This window comes from Watersipora subatra, chromosome 3 (genome assembly GCF_963576615.1).
Source record: "Watersipora subatra chromosome 3, tzWatSuba1.1, whole genome shotgun sequence".
Classification (NCBI taxonomy): Eukaryota; Metazoa; Bryozoa; class Gymnolaemata; order Cheilostomatida; family Watersiporidae; genus Watersipora; species Watersipora subatra.
Window position 1 is genome coordinate 12,919,066 of NC_088710.1, and position 16,336 is coordinate 12,935,401.

At 34.8% G+C, this 16,336-nt stretch overlaps 2 protein-coding genes across 2 annotated transcripts in view; both read right to left on the reverse strand.

Moving 5' to 3' along the window:
- LOC137392039 (choline transporter-like protein 1) overlaps positions 1-1,562 on the reverse strand; it is a 31,213-nt gene extending 29,651 nt beyond the window's left edge. The window contains exons 1-2 of the mRNA XM_068078648.1: positions 1,516-1,562; positions 979-1,043 (exon numbers count right to left, since the gene is read on the reverse strand). Coding sequence (XP_067934749.1) covers positions 979-1,017 — 39 coding nt within the window. The 5' untranslated portion in view covers positions 1,018-1,043; positions 1,516-1,562. The remainder of the gene's footprint in view (positions 1-978; positions 1,044-1,515) is intronic.
- A 779-nt stretch (positions 1,563-2,341) lies between these two features.
- LOC137389780 (DDB1- and CUL4-associated factor 13-like) lies at positions 2,342-13,796 on the reverse strand. Its single transcript, XM_068075878.1, has 10 exons — positions 13,635-13,796; positions 12,546-12,745; positions 11,533-11,640; positions 10,277-10,369; positions 7,582-7,737; positions 6,397-6,557; positions 5,993-6,060; positions 4,904-5,136; positions 3,241-3,404; positions 2,342-2,617 (listed from the first exon to the last, which is right to left on the reverse strand). Exons 1-10 carry the CDS (start codon positions 13,702-13,704, stop codon positions 2,527-2,529), a joined length of 1,344 nt encoding a protein of 447 aa, XP_067931979.1. The 5' UTR covers positions 13,705-13,796; the 3' UTR covers positions 2,342-2,526.
- Between the last annotated feature and the right edge of the window lie 2,540 nt (positions 13,797-16,336).

Here is a 16,336-nt window from a genome sequence, read left to right on the forward strand (position 1 = left end):
GTGTATTTTGACCGGGGCATATAAAAAGGGACATCGTTTCCTCTTATTTTGTAATTAAACATTCAGAATAATTAATATAATGCAAAAAACTTTTTGCTATAAAAATAATAGGAGTTGATAGTTTTACTGCAGATGAAACGATGAAATTCATGATCTGTAAAAATATAAACTCTTTTGGATGTGAAAAAATATTTACAAAACGTAAATATGTATATCAAAATGTATTTGTTTAATAAAAAATAAATGTCATAAACCATATGAATATTTATTGATCATGGCAAGGGTTGCAATTTTAAATTTGACAGTGTTTTTATTATTTAAAACAAACTTTTCATATTTGATAATGTCTGTGTCAAAGCTGATAGCTAATTATGAGCCGAACTGTCAGCAAATAAATTAGACTATGGATTGTATATCAAAAATATTAGAACATTCCTCAATATTCCCATTGTTTAAATAGAAATACATGTAGAGCAATAACCTTCAGGATGTTTGAAAGGCAGTGTTAGCTTTTTAGAATACGTACTGCCACTCATTATTTAGTGCCCGACTCATAACACAAAGACACCTACAAAACGAGATGCGTTAAAACTTCTAAATAGAAGAAATGTCTGCTGTATGAGCATACCTGCCAACTCTCACGCATTGGGCGTGAGACTCACGCAATCACCCCAAAGGAAAAATGAAAATGCGTGAGAAATGCGCGAGATTTTTGCCCCAATTTCCACAATTTCATATATACTATCATTGATACATCAATTGCCCCAAAACCAAATCTCACGCATTGCCTCACTCTTGGGTTGGCAAGTCTGAGTATGAGCTTGCTATTTTACGCCTTATTAGGTTATCAAAAAGAGAGGTAATCTACAAAATGGTCTAACAATGTTGATTCGATGCAACAGAACAGAATGTGCTCGTCGAAAACTTTGGTCATTCAAAAATTCCATCAGAAAAAAATGTCTGGCCAATCACGCTTACCTTATCTGGATCGGCACAGCAGCAACAGCAAGCTCCCATGCTTTACGGCAGAAAATTGAAGAAAACTGAAACAATAAATTAAAAGAAACTAAGCAACAATCTAAAATAAACTTGTACTTTCTGCAAATATGCATTAATAACTAACTTTCCATTAAAAACAAATAATAGTTTCATAGTCTAAATGAGCTTTCTTGCTCGAATAACGTAAACCAAAGCTCGTTCAGGGATTAAACTGCTAAAACATGCTTCAAACAAAATATTTTGTAAAATACACATAATGAAACACTTTTGTTCAGTCATTCTGTAATAGAGTGACCTATAAACAAGTGTTGGATATAGAGCTGCTCGGATGTAAGATCGGTGCCTGTTAGTGGTTTCAACATTGTAAAAGGTAGTGGTTTGAAGAAACTGCTACGATCTGCCAAAAGTATCTTCAACCCATTCATGTTCTGGTACAATAAACCGTCGTGTCATTCGAAATAGACAGCCAAGCTGCAAAATTATACTAACTACTACTATTATTACTACAATACTTACTGCTACACACTGGCTTGTTTGCATCCGGTTCAAGACAGAACTTCGCGCTATAAACGTTGAAAGAGTTTTTGCTTCCATTTACGGTGCTGTTACGTGGTGACAACTCCAGATTTATTTAATCCAACGGGGCGCCTGCTCCCAAGAAACTAAGTTGTATTTTGAATGGCTGCTTCACAATTAAATGTAATGACTACTCTGAAGTTGTTTGTTTCATTATTCGTTTTTTTCTTACTATGCTATTGTTATTAGATTTTCCCACTAAGATCGCACTTGGCAAGTGTGGGAGCACAATATCTTAGTGATTAAGAAAAGCTGTTCCAAATAAGAACTTTGTTTATATGTATTTATGTTTTTTTGTTGTCTCTCAGTATATCTGCAGGAATACTTTTCAAGATCGTAATTCTTAAAAAGGGGTGTTGTTACACACAAGTGCTCAGGTACTACGCTACAAGGGCATCTGTTTTGTAAATTTCCAAACACAAATATGTTGGTGAGCGCTTCTGATATGTGCTTAAAACAGTGCACAATCGTAACTTCAATTAGGCTTGAACATAATTATTTGGCATTATAATTAACTAAAACATACTATATGCTTACAAGCACTTAAAACAGTATGAACTGCAAAGATGATACTCTTTGGCTAATCGCGAAACATTCAATAAAAAGGGCTTGTTTAAGGCGCATTGTCACCATTGTCAGCTATACAATGTCTGTATTGTACAAACAGGAACATGATCTCAATAGTAAACTTACTTGAAGAAACATAATAGAAAGTATCAACTATTCACACAAGTTTACATGTAGGCTTCCAAATGAGATGCTTGACTACATAAACAAACGATTTTATTATAAATATAAAAAGGGCTTATCAGAGAAACATTGTTAATGACTGAGTTTCCATCTCTGAAAAATACTAAATTAGCATGTGAATTCTGAACCCATCTGTTGAACATAAGTGAGGCCACACAGACGTCCCCTAAATTTGAAGAATGTGTAAATAAACATCGCAGGCTACTCATCCTCCCTGAGCACCACGTCCTCAATTGGTTTCTTAATCTCAACTTTAGTCCCACGCTTGGCGTTGAGTGCTCTGTTCTTTTGTCTAAAGAAGAATTATCAGTTTCAGGAGCAAACATCGATTTACAGCATCCAAACACATTTGAACTTTAAAATTTATGGCAAAATAAAAACTTTTGAGAGAAAAAACTAGACAGCTATTCAATTCTCATTTTTGTCATCATATTCATCTTCATTTTTTCTTGCTATTCCATTCCTTTGATCAGAATTATAAAACAGATTAGTTTATTTCACATGACATGAGGCAAAAACAATACTGCAGGCTGTAAATGAATGCGAAAGAAAATGCGACAGCAAACTATGACGGCGCTACGCGCATAGCAAACAAATTTTAGCTTGAGAGCTCATAAAATACCTAGCCTCAGCCTCTTTACATACAGTATTCCTGTGGTCATAGAATAAGCAAAGGAAATAATTCTGAGTACATCAAATTCACATATAGCTGTGACCTTCACTGTCGCATGTATACATGCTCGCACGATTTTAAATATCGATTTTCCGCAACAGTGTATCCTTCATTTCCGTTAATCAAAAAACTACAAAAACCCAACTAACTTGACCCAGCTTTGACATAAAAAGAATATTGTTATATGGCAAACATGTCTCAGAATAGGTAGCCATTCACAATAATGCTGATGCAAGACTTACTTCCTAGCTTGTGATTTCATGATAGCCTTGAGCTCTATCTGCTGTTTGAACACTCGGTACGGGATATGTCTGTGTTTCGCTATGCGTCTGATTTGAGGATATTCTTCAAACCTTTCCTTTAATGCCTGGTTATAGTTTAGGGCACTCTTCATCCGTGGATGTACCTGATCATACCAAATCATGTGTTACATTCCACACACTTACAGAACATTCTCATTTCCACAATTAAATACCAATAATGCTTTGCAGATCTGTGTAAAAATTCATTGCCAATCTCCACTTCCCTGATACCTTGTATGTGTGTATTATTTTCCACACTGTTTTCAAATAGTAAGGTAATCTATAGGCCCATAGTCTATTGTTCCAAGGCGCGTTCCACGATAGTAGATCTCAGCACATTGTGAACTGGCCAACATCAGTAGATCTCAGCACATTGTGAACTGGCCAACATCTTGAGCCTGGTGCCCACGAAATGTCGTTTGCTCCTTGTTTAATAAACATGACTGTCTATGCAATTCAGAAGTTGTATTCACATATACTTATATGGGATATACCTTGCGAATGTCCAGTCTTAGTACTAACTTAAATACCGCTTATAACAACAGGTCCAGATGAAAATGCACATGAGTGAAGTTGCTAAAATGAATTCTTCCTCAAAATCAATAACTTTTCACAATCAAAACTTTCATTTACATTGTATGGATGGTGGATGTGACCTTTACTGGAGAGTAGAAAATGGTGCAAAAGTAATCGTTAAATACACCCAGCTAAGAGCGTTGATGACAAAATGACCTCTTTTGATATTTTTGAATATTAATCAAAAGTACTCTTATGGATGGTACTCAGGGTTTAAACTGTTTGCATAGTCGGTAGAGTTTCTATAGGGGGTGAAAGACAAATATCACTGCTTGTTAGTAGGCCTGCTATAAAACTTCTGAAAAATTTAAAATTCTTATTAAATTAGCAAACTTTATGTCACTTCGTCATCAAGGTCAACATTGGTCAAAGAGGCAGGAAAGTTAGATCAAGTTAAACATTTCCATTTGCATCATAGGAGATGATCTTATCTACGCTTATCTACGACATCATGTTTACAATAGAGTCCCATCTGTTTCATGTCAGCAATGCAAATGACATGACAGTCATGGCAAATGAGATTTCACTCAAGCTATTGTGTAAATAAAAACAACTAATACTGTGTGACTGCTGCCGGTTATCATAAAATTAGCAGCGAATATAGCGGTCTAAACCACAGAATGTTACTCAGAGCCCAATACATGATCACCGTATCAGTGAGGTCTGAATGTCCAGTCTGATTCATGTATTAAATTGTATATGAAGACTATAGAAGGCAAAGAAACCATAAAATCTGTAACAGCTGGCCACAAAAGCATCTGTATGCCTTTCCATCTCAATGAGCAACCTCGCATTCACTCTACTCTCATAATTCTATTTAGTCTGATACCATAAGCCCTTACCCATAATACCATAAACCCTGAACGCTATTCAGAATGACTTTGAATATATCCCAAAAGAGGAATATATTAAAATACCACATGTGTGCTTCAATACTACAATGACTAAATTTGCAAAAGTTGAAGTTGTTATATTGCCCTTATTAGTGGCCCTACCATGTCAGATAATTGTAACTGGTATTACTTACTGAGCCAATCTTCTCCGCTGGATTCGACTTCCAGACTCTGATGTTAGTTTCATCACTACCAGAGAGTATATATCTATTATCCTTGCTCCACCTCACACACCTCACTATATGCATCCGTTTGGTGTGATATACCTCACGGCTCGATTTCTCTTCGTGGTCGAACAGTCGGATGGTTCTGTCAAAGCCCGCAGTGACAAACTCTCTACCAGTGGGTGAATAGTCTACGTCGAGGACTAGGACAATAGAAGCATAAGTGATTTCAAAGGAAATACAGGAGTTTGAAAGAAAGCAGTCAGCGCAAATCTGTTTAAATTTTGAAAGTAATTTTCCATTGAAACTCCTTCTGTTGAATAACAAACATTTCAATGACTAGCAGGTAAGAGTGGACAATCACTAAAATCTCTCTAAACTACTTCTTTTAAATGTTAGCCGCTTTTGGATTCTACCGTGTATTATGGCACAGTACATTTGTGCGACACCTGACATTTGTTCAAAGCCTCCATTCAGTGTCACATGGTAAAACACATTCTTACCAATTATCAAAATGGAGTAGCGAACATACAACTGTGACACAGAAACAATATAAAGAATTTGACCGGTCAGACAAACAAATGCTAACGGAACTAACGGGAGACTCTATAGAAACACAAGACAGACACAGATGAGAGACAAAAGAGGCATTTTGTGCCAATATCTTCACTCTTATGCTCCCCAGTATCAAGAATCTGTTTCACCATGATGTGCGATTACAAACCTATTTCTGTGTATTATTTGTTCATCAGCAAGCGTTAATCTACACGCTATTTCTAAGACAACTCTGAACGTATTTAGTAAAATGGATAAATAAACATTTTGACTAGGATAACTATAGTAGAATGTCTATTAAAGTCTATGGCATAATATAACCCATATTAATTTATAGACTGAGACACCCGTTGTCACATAGAGCAATCCCCAATTCAGATGTCGTAGAGTTATAACACAAGGAAGGGGGTGTAAATACCTAATACAACATATGAACATCATTAGCAGCAGTTTAATGAGATGTCACTTTCAGCACCTTCAGCCAGCATACATAGCATCACATACCTGCTGACACATGTCCTCGGTGTAGTGTAACAGGCCTTGAAAGATCTCTAATGTCAAATGTGTAGGCACTAAAACAGATTGAAAATCAATACCAAACAAAAGAGCCAATCGGTTTAATATTGAAAAATGGGAGAGAAAAAAAGCTACAATTATTACTGAGAATCAAGTTTTAACGTCAAAAACATAATAACAATAAGAGTAATGATAGTACTAACAAAAACACGTGATATAGTGTAATACATCGCTGCTAAACAAAGACAAGACAAAAGGGTCCAAACATTTGTTTAGGAGTTGTGTTTCCTACCAAACTAACATGAGCTTCATCAAAATATTCCAAACAATTAATTAAGAGTTGCCTTTCCTATCATAGTAGCATGAGCTTCATGAGTTAACAAAGATCATACTTGTAATCTTCATTAGCGCAGACAAAGTGATACGACTCCATTGGGTTCCATGATATGGAGTTTGTCTTGAATTTGAGGACAACTTTTCGCATCGGATTCGCTCCTCTCGTATCATAGAGTATGATACTTCGGTCGGACGCGCACGCCCCGAGTAGGTTGTGCTGAAAGTATAATACCTGGCTATATTCCATAATTACTAAATATAAAACCTTGACATGAAATGTTTGGATCTTCAGCTTAAAAAGTTCTCTTACTAAAACTCATCCAACTTCTCACAAATATAAATCACATGAACAGATTTAATATGAGTGTATTTGATAGTAATGTAGTCACAATGTTATGGAATTGAATGGGCAATGCCACTAATATCTTCAGATTGAAGACAGCCCTATACAAGCCACAGGACCATGTTATCTATGCATTTGTCTTAAACTGCCAATTATAATCTCTACACACCCAGGCTAAACACAATACAGTTGGTAATTCAGTAAACTAACCTGAAATAATAAATTTATAGTAAATAATAAATCAAGGAGTTAGTAATGCCATAAATGTTATTAAACTAAATATTCCCACCAATATTACGCTGGTTCATTCAAGAGCTATTGGACAGCCAAGAATGCTAAATCAAATGATATAATGGCTCCCGATTGTGATAGAACATACAAACCACTATGTTGGTTGAATAGATTCTCTGCCTAGCACCCCCATTTATACCGTTCTTTTATCCTATATATGGATAAAAGGTATAGTATTCGCATCTCTACTAACAACCACTAATTCATATCACTTTTATAATCAATTAAGAATAATTCATTGCATAAAACATGGTTTACCAGAATAAATTGTAGGAAAATTTTGATGTAAGCTTTGCATAAACAAAAGACAAGACGGTAGCATCGAAAAAAAAAATATTTGGATGGCCTGATCTACCAATATGCAACCTAAATTTGCAAAACAAGCTTTCACTGAGTGTTCAATAAACATGTCCCAATACATCTTTCTGCATTATACCGCATTGTCATAAATCTCATCCAGTTCAGGAAGAATATTAGACATAAATCTAATCCCCTTGAGCTTATACAGTTGGAAAAAGTATATAAAGAAAAGTCTAAGTTTCTAGATCAGGATTTTATTCTAGACAGCATACCTCTATGGGATTAAACTTAATGCTCAGTAGCATACCTCTATGGGATTAAACTTAATGCTCTGTACACTGTCTACGCCCCACTCAAAATGTTTCACTGGATCATTTCTATGTTCATCCCAAATGTGTGTGTCCTGTCCACAAGTTGCAAACATGTCCTTCGAACAGTGGTGATCCATGCCATACAAGACATTCTGCAAGAATACAATGAATAACAATTAGACATATTATACAACACTTGTTGTATAATATGTCTAATGTACGTGTATATGTCAATCAGCTATCTGCCGATTGATATGCCTGCTGCCAAGCAAAATACATGTATAAAATACTGACTAAAGAAAGTGTACTAATGTAGCATGCTGCCAGTAATGCTGCCAGTAATGCTGCCAGTAATGCTGCCAGTAATTGACAATACTTAGATTGTTTCACATCCTTCAGATGAACCGCCAGGATTGATTAAGCTGCCTTATGTGATCCTTAGCACTGACCAAGAGCTTCTCTCGCCTCAAAGTTTCCTAAGTCAGAGGGAAGAGGAACTCCAGACAAGCGGAAGTACACCAACTTGATGTGGCTCCAACTTCATGATATGTTGAGACATTGAGGAGCAATTTAAACATGAACTTGCTCAAAATTTTAGCCAATTTTTTCATAAAGTATCGTTGTTTCTTATAATTTGTAATTGTTTTTCATGTTTGAGGTGTTCTGACTGTCAGGATGTTTCAAGATTAAAATCAGCAAAACTTGATTGCGATTAAAACACTCAGAACAAAATCTGTGCGAAATGACATCACTAGTTGCTATAGACTAGTGATGTCAAAATCTGTGCGAATTGATGTAACTAGTTGCTATCTTTGTTATGGCTGAAATCGGCTATTTCACTCAAGTTTCAGCATTACGCGCCTCTATTCTGTCGGTCTCTGCAATTATAGACACCATAATCGCTCTTTCGCTTGACCTGAACATTTTAACCGCATGCTCCTGATGCAGTTAAAATACCGACAAAACTTTTTCGATTAGATTTTGTCGATTTAATCTTGAAACATCCTGGCAGTCAGATCACCTCAAACATCAAAATTAATTGTAAATAATAGAAAAATACCGAAACTTTCTGATAAAGTCTACCAAAATTTTTGGGCAAGCTCTACTTTAAAACAGGACAATTTTTCTCAAAACCCTTTGCGAGGCTCGAACAACTGACCTGACCCTTGCCAGGCCAGAGTGCTCACCCCCAACCCACAGCTACTTAATACACACTATATATCTTGGGTAACTGTATCACTGCGAATGTACACCTGAAGAACTTGTTATTTTTGACAATTGTTTCTTCTTCTGGTTTACTAGACATTAGATGATAGTTTCCCGCAAGGTCACATTCATCAGATGGTGAGATGATTTGTAATTGGCTCTTAGAAACAGACTCATCCATGTCAATTAAAACATGCATTTCTAAGTGCACAACTCCTATGAAGTAAAGGAGTTTACATCTAGTAAACAAGCCTTTTTACTTAAACTGACAGCCCTGACATTTAGCAAATTCAATAATTTGTTTCTCTGGGAAATCGAATGAGTCCACACTCCACACTCAAGTATTTAGTGCCTGACAATAATTTCCATTTGATACTGTAAATTCCTGCATATAAGCCGAAAATGTGACACCAAATTTCAAGCTTTAAAATCCATTTAATTACATAACAGAATTTCATTACACAAATTGTAGTAAAAATCAACTTCAAAAAGCCATTGCAAATCAAAATTACATGATACAACATATAGGGATTTATTTATCAAATAGTAAAATATTAGTAATGCCACTCAACATGAAGTGGACCAAACACAATGTACCATTCTTCAACATTCATTTTGTCATCGCTAGGTTTCTCTTTTAGAATGTGTTTTTTCGAATTTAATGCTTTTTTCTAGTATCTGCCCACAAGCTCACACTTCGGTAAACCATTTAACACATCCACTATCGTTCATCCATCCTTTTTGCCGTACATGAATCACATTTCCTGAAGAAATATGTCTTGCAGCATGGCTTTTCTGTTAAAAACATACACATTATCAACGATAGCAGTTTTGTTCTAGTGGAGAGGCGGGCCAATCAGATGGTGAGGTATTGTTTTTCGAGCCTTGTGATCCTTATTAGAACTGTCGTCTCTCATTCTTTTGGTAATTGTTGTACGTATTGCCGACGGCACAAAAAAACATGGACGTTTTTTAATATCATTTCCGCAGCTACGCATCGCCTGCCTCTGATGCCGACTGAACTATTAGCGATCAACCGATTTGAGCCAGAAGAGGGTCAACTTATATGGCAAGTACATGTCAAAACCAAGATTGTTAAATCAAACTTTAGACCTCGACTCATACGCCGGGTCGACTTGCACGCCGGAATTTACGGTAACTGATGCAGCGTGTAAATAAGAAAGTTATGTGAGGCCTGATAAGTAAAATAACATTAACTCCATAAAATTTAGAGTTAATAATATATAATATATTAATAATAAATATAATATTGTTATAATATATAATAAATAATAATATTTATTTATAATACTTACACATTGATTAGCTTTCATTTCAACTGACGACTTTCAAATTTTTAGTATTCACGCAAGAATGCGTGAATTTAACCAGATTAACGTTCAACGAGATTTAACCTGCCCTATATCACAAAAGTAAGAATGCATCTTTAAAAACCAAATAAGACAAAGGGGTCTACTCTTGTACCTTGGCCATGATAGAGCGTTGCGGTTCAGTATCAAAGCCTTCATCGTTGTCGGTAGGAGACTTCCACTGCCGGATTACTTGATCATCACCACACTACAGCATAGAACGTTACATATTATATATTAACATTATATATTAATATTTATATTATAGTACAGTGGAGCCTCGGTTCTCGAACACAATCCGTTCCAGAAGGTTGGTCGAAAACCGAGTTGTTCGAGATCCGAAACAGGTTTTCCTATTAGAATTAATATATATAAGTTTTAATCCGTTCTAAGTCGATTTAACAACCTCGGTAAATTATTTTTTAACATTTTACACCATAAACTGTACTGTAGACCGCATACTATAAATAAAAACGGGTAGATATAGATCGTGTTTAACTTTAATAAAAGATTTTTTATTTATGAGGATGAAAAAAGAAAACAAAAAGTAAACACTTCATATGCTTTGCTCTTAAAACATCAAAAACATAAAAGGTTACGATACAATACAAAAAATTGCAGAAATTGATAATTAAACAGCAAAAAAATGCAACAGATCAGTTACGTCAAAAATTGTGTGAAAAAGAAAATGGAAACAGCAATGGCACGTTTACTTCACATCTTTGAAGAAGAATCCTCCTCCAAAACAATTTAGGGTAACCTGACTGGAGGAGTTGTGTCCCTAGAAAATCTCTTAGGTAGAGGCGACAACCTCCCAGATAGCTCCTTTTTGTAAAGAATTAATGATGTGAAACTTCTCCCTTTTTTAGAAACTTCCGAAAGTGGCTCACAACAACGTCGTTAAACGTATAAACATGCTGTTTCCGGAACTGTTCCGAATGTTTAATTCAAATGCGCATGGTCCGGTTCGGTCGAGAACCGAATTTATGGTCGAAATCCGAGACGAACAAATCTCAAATTTTTTGGTCGAAAACCAAGTTGGTCGAGAAGCGAAGCGTTCGAGAACTGAGGTTCCACTGTATATAGAGTAGCACACAGGCTACTACAACATAGAGTACAACTCAGTGCATAAAACTCTATCGACAACAACAAGGATGCGTAAGGATGCATGTGCATAACACAGACCAACCTATATTTCACAAAAGCGCAATTGTATAAAATTTTCAACCATTTTTATATGAGTTTCGAACTAAAACCATTTCAAGCTCCCAGTCATTGTTCATGTGACCGGTGAGCTGCAATAAGAACTATACAGACAGAAACAATTACTCAGGAAAGAATGAAATTTTAAACAGGTGAAAGAAAACTTACTGAAAAGAAATATTCGCCGGAGGGATGAAAACAGAGTCCACGAACCCAACCAGTGTGACCTGTCACCTTAGATAACTCCTTTCTACTCGGTAAATCCCACATGATAATCTACAGAGCACAAAATCATTCACAACCTTTAGCTAATATCAGACTACTTAGTGTTTCCAATAACACTGTGACTTGATCATACATGCATAAACAACTATGGAAAGCTATAATCAACAATTTTATGAGTTCAAGATGCAGTAACTGATGCAGTTCAGATTGTTCAATAAGTTATACTAAGCAGGCACAAATTTAATAGACCTGAAAAGTAAGACAATAAATAGGAAGCAAAAACAGAATATTATTAAATAAAATAATGTTAAGAAAAATTAATATTATCTGATAAGATATATTCAATCTAAATATATAAATCTTAAAGTTTGTATGTGTTTAATTCGGTTTGTCCAGCCATAGCTATTAAAATTTAGGAATAAAATATCCATTTCATGCTGGATTTGGTCTCAGAACCTCCCATTCACCAGGCAAACATTTTACCAATTAAGCTACATGAGACTGATGGAATCATTGGGCGATATATATTGCAATGCGGGTGAAAATAACATAGCATTAAGTTACAGCACAACAGCACTAAAGCTTGCTCTCACAGCTCTTATTAGTAAGTTTCGCAACACTAGCTTACTCAAATTAGCCATTGGCAATGTGCCAGGCTAATGGCAAGTGGCAGGCAACTGCATTACCTGTCACTGTTTATAAGATGATTTTTAATACTTGTGCAACACTGGACATTTCGCTAGTAGTCATCTAAAGGTTTGTTTATTTAAACGAGAGAAGTAAAAACCAAGAGAAACAAGAATAGTAAAAAGTGTCACATGTTCAGTTATAAACAAGCTGATGCAGCCGTAATCAATCATAAAAAAAAATAATGCGGGTAACAATGCAAGTCTCTACCAAGTGAGTGGTAAAAGGAACATAAAAGGAAAGATAAAAGGAAGATAATGATAATATACCTCGCCATTGTAGGCAGCTGTTATAACTTTAGAAAGGCTGACAGGACTGTTGATCATGGCACTCACTCCTTCTGTGTGGCCATCGAGGGAGCCAAGAAAGGGCTTGGCAAAAACCCTTTCCAACTTGGTGGCATTCAAGGCTCTCACATACTCTCTTGAAGCCGTGTGTGGGTGCAAAGTAGGATCAAAGTTTCTTGGAACTAGCAAATGTGCAATTACAATTTCATCAATATTGAGCAGGTTTTGTTATTTATGTTAATAACTCCCACATTGTCATTGTGTGTGTCTGTTAGCACACATGAATGCTATGTGTTTTCACATTTTCCGTCAATTTTATTCAAACTTCCCCACACATATGTTTAGTTCATTACACCAGGTTGCTAAAATATTTGGTTTTAAAACTCCATCTGGTTTCTGAAAATCAGTCTCTTAAACACCCACCTGCAGACTACCTCTTTGAAGCACACAAAAATATAGAACATTACCTGGCTCACTGCTAGTTAATTATAAACCACAAACACTATGCACAAAAATGTCACTTTCTGTAAGTCTGCTTAACTGTAAGTCGCAAACATTAATAAAACCACATGCCTTCCCTTGAATATCACACCACCATTACTTTAAAAAAAGAAAAGCTTATAACAAAGAAACAGTGACATATATACCTCAAGAAGAACATGTAATCTACATCACTTGACACTACTATCTTCATAAGGAAGATGCAGAGCTCTGTCTAAATAGGTGATGATTCAAATACTTGGATCATTGAAGCAAATGTCCTTACGCTGAAAAAATAAAATGGGACTCGACTTGCTGAAGAACCAACTCTATCTTGCTGAACACGTGTTTTACGGTGTTTAGCTTCTCAAATATTTTTATGCTCACTAATAATTTAACAATGATCTCCAAATCATCATTGACTGATTTGGAGCTTGCATTGAGCACATCAGACGCGTGATTTTATTTGCTAAATATCATTTGGCACAAACAGGTGTTACTATTTTGACCAAATCGTTTTGTAACATACTTGATTTCAAATAAAAAAGCGATTCGAACACAGCCCTGGGAATATGCGTATTCTAGTAATACCTTTGTTAATGTCCTGTTTTGTTTCCCTCACGTAATCATCTGGGTTACGAGATATTACTTTAACTCTCATATTTTCTACCAGAAAACAAATAAAGGAAGTCTTGTTACCAAATTAAGTTGTTAATCTTTTCGAGTTCAGCATTTTACAACGCGTATGTAGCTCTGACCACGTTTATCCTTGACTCGAATGCGATACATGCTAGCTATGAGCGTTTGCGAGGGCATGCGTAATTCAATCGCACTAACGTTCAGAGTTTGGACTAAGTTAATTTATTAGGAGTTGCCCTACTACTTTCTAAAGGTAAAACAACTCTCAAAAGATTGTTTTGATTTGACTCTGATTACTAATCTCTTGTGAGACGACTCGTAATTTTCAAGCTAGTTGTCATAAAATGCTTGAAATTATTGTCATGAAGCAAATATATTCTTGTCTACGACTTTGTAAAAGTCTACGCCAGTTTGAAATTTGTACCACTTTGTATTTTTCAAAGTGCAAGCTTTCTACCAAGGAGCTGCGGTAGTAACATGATATGTTTAGTTTTGTATAATCTCTAATTACAACAGATTAATAAAGTCAACATGAGGCAAATTTCTTATAACTATTTTTATTAAGCAGTTATATTATAATATAGCTAATTAGTTTTTACCTTCTCACAAGTTTTAATGGCTACTGAGAATTGTCTACAACTGACAAATAACCAGCTCAAATCAAAGCTATGAATTTGGGATATGTAAGTTTTATACAATAACATTTTACCTGTGCATGTAAAATAATGATCATCTATTATAGTTTTAAACATATAAAGAGAACTATCATGTTCAATGTCTATGTTCAAAAACAGCTCGGTTCGTAAGACTGACAAGCTAAACTACTATATCTATTAGCACTCTGGCAGTCTAGCATGTCGATAAAGGAAAGACAATTCCACAATTCAATTTTTCCGCAATTAATTTAAAACTTTAGAAGGCAGTCGATCGGTGTAGGTGTTCCTGTGTTAAGCTAGTAAGATGAAAGCCTCGTGTTCAAATGCCACATGATGCAATTGTTTACCCAACCACCAACCGTGGACTCAGATGGATATCTGAGTCCACGGTTGGTGGTTGGTAAACACAGCTCTTATTATAGTAGAAATTAACATCTTTGACCAGCAGTCTCGACTTATGAGAGCCATGTACCAATGAAACCTAACTTAAAAAGTGGTGTCTGTTTCACAGTTATTATACATTTGTTACAACAGAAATTAACATGGGAGGTTAAACACAGCTAATAATATAATTGAAAAGTTACGATAATCGTAGAGTAGAATCCTATCTAAGGATGACATTCACTAAAGCTCAAAGTGCTTTACTATCGCCAATTTCTGCTTGGTTAACGGCTTTTGCTTAATACTGCTATCTATTTTATTTCCACAGAAAAAAGACAAGTTTTTAAACTAATCTAATGTTAAACTTTTGTTAGTTTTCAAATAACAAATAACTATTCGCAGAAGATTTCAAAAAAATGATGACTATGTGAATCTTATGCGAATCTATTTTGAAAAAGTTTTTTACAAATTGCAATAGTATATGGTATATAATATATATATAATATTGTACAGAGTTTATTTCAATACAGCGGCAGCGCTGTCAGTCATTGTAAGGATTTTTTAACCAACTTTAATCTGTTATGCTGCTATACTTTCACTAATAAAAACAATTTATAGCCTTGTGTAAAATTATTGCATCTGTCATTTTTACGTAAAGTATAATGCTTGTCTCCTCATAAACAGCTCCATATTTAAACTAATTACTATGAAACGCACAAATTTAGCTTTCACCACTGTTTTATTTTGATGAATTGAATTTTTTTTATTTCTGCATTTGTTTTCAAATATCAAAGATGCACAAATATTCAATTATTATACAAATATTTTCTAAATAGGATTTAAAAGTAATATATCACATATATCCCGCTCCTATTGTTCAGTAAGGTTGCTTGAATTCACTGATTTTTACTCAATTTTATTCTAGTCTTTGGTTTTTTCCTTTTGTGTATTTTGTGGTTGGTCTATCCACTCTTCTTTCTGTAAATTTATTTACAATAAACCAAAAGACTATATATTTTTAAATGGTGATTTGCTACATTAGTGACTAGCAAAAATATAGCCTGTAGCTGATTGTAATCTATCTAAAAAGATATAAGAAGCAAGTCCTGACATAAACTATGATAGTTAACAGCAATCAATATTTAATTTTTTGGATTTTATAATATGTTTAATAATATAAAAAGTTTATCTCAATTAAGCTGCCGCTATACAGTAATAGATTTTGACACCATGCTATTCTGTTTGTAGGTTTGGAGGTTTTTGACGATATGTCTTGAGAAGAGCCTTGATTCTCAATCATCTGATTTTGCTGACATTTCAGCGTTGTTTTTTATAATCATGCAGAATATGTTTTTGATGATTTTGGAACTGTTGAATTTTTACGATCATCAGTAAAATTTTATGAGCCGCATGTTTAAAATTGTTTTAATTAAGAAGCATATACAGTGCGCTTATACCATGTGAAAATGGATGTGAGAATATATTTAGCATTTGGAGTTGTCTTATCAAAAATCAACAACACATTGTATTTGGTTCACTGTTACTGTAATGTTTAAAGTATTTATAGAAGAATTTATATATATATATTATATATATTATAATATATTATATTATATA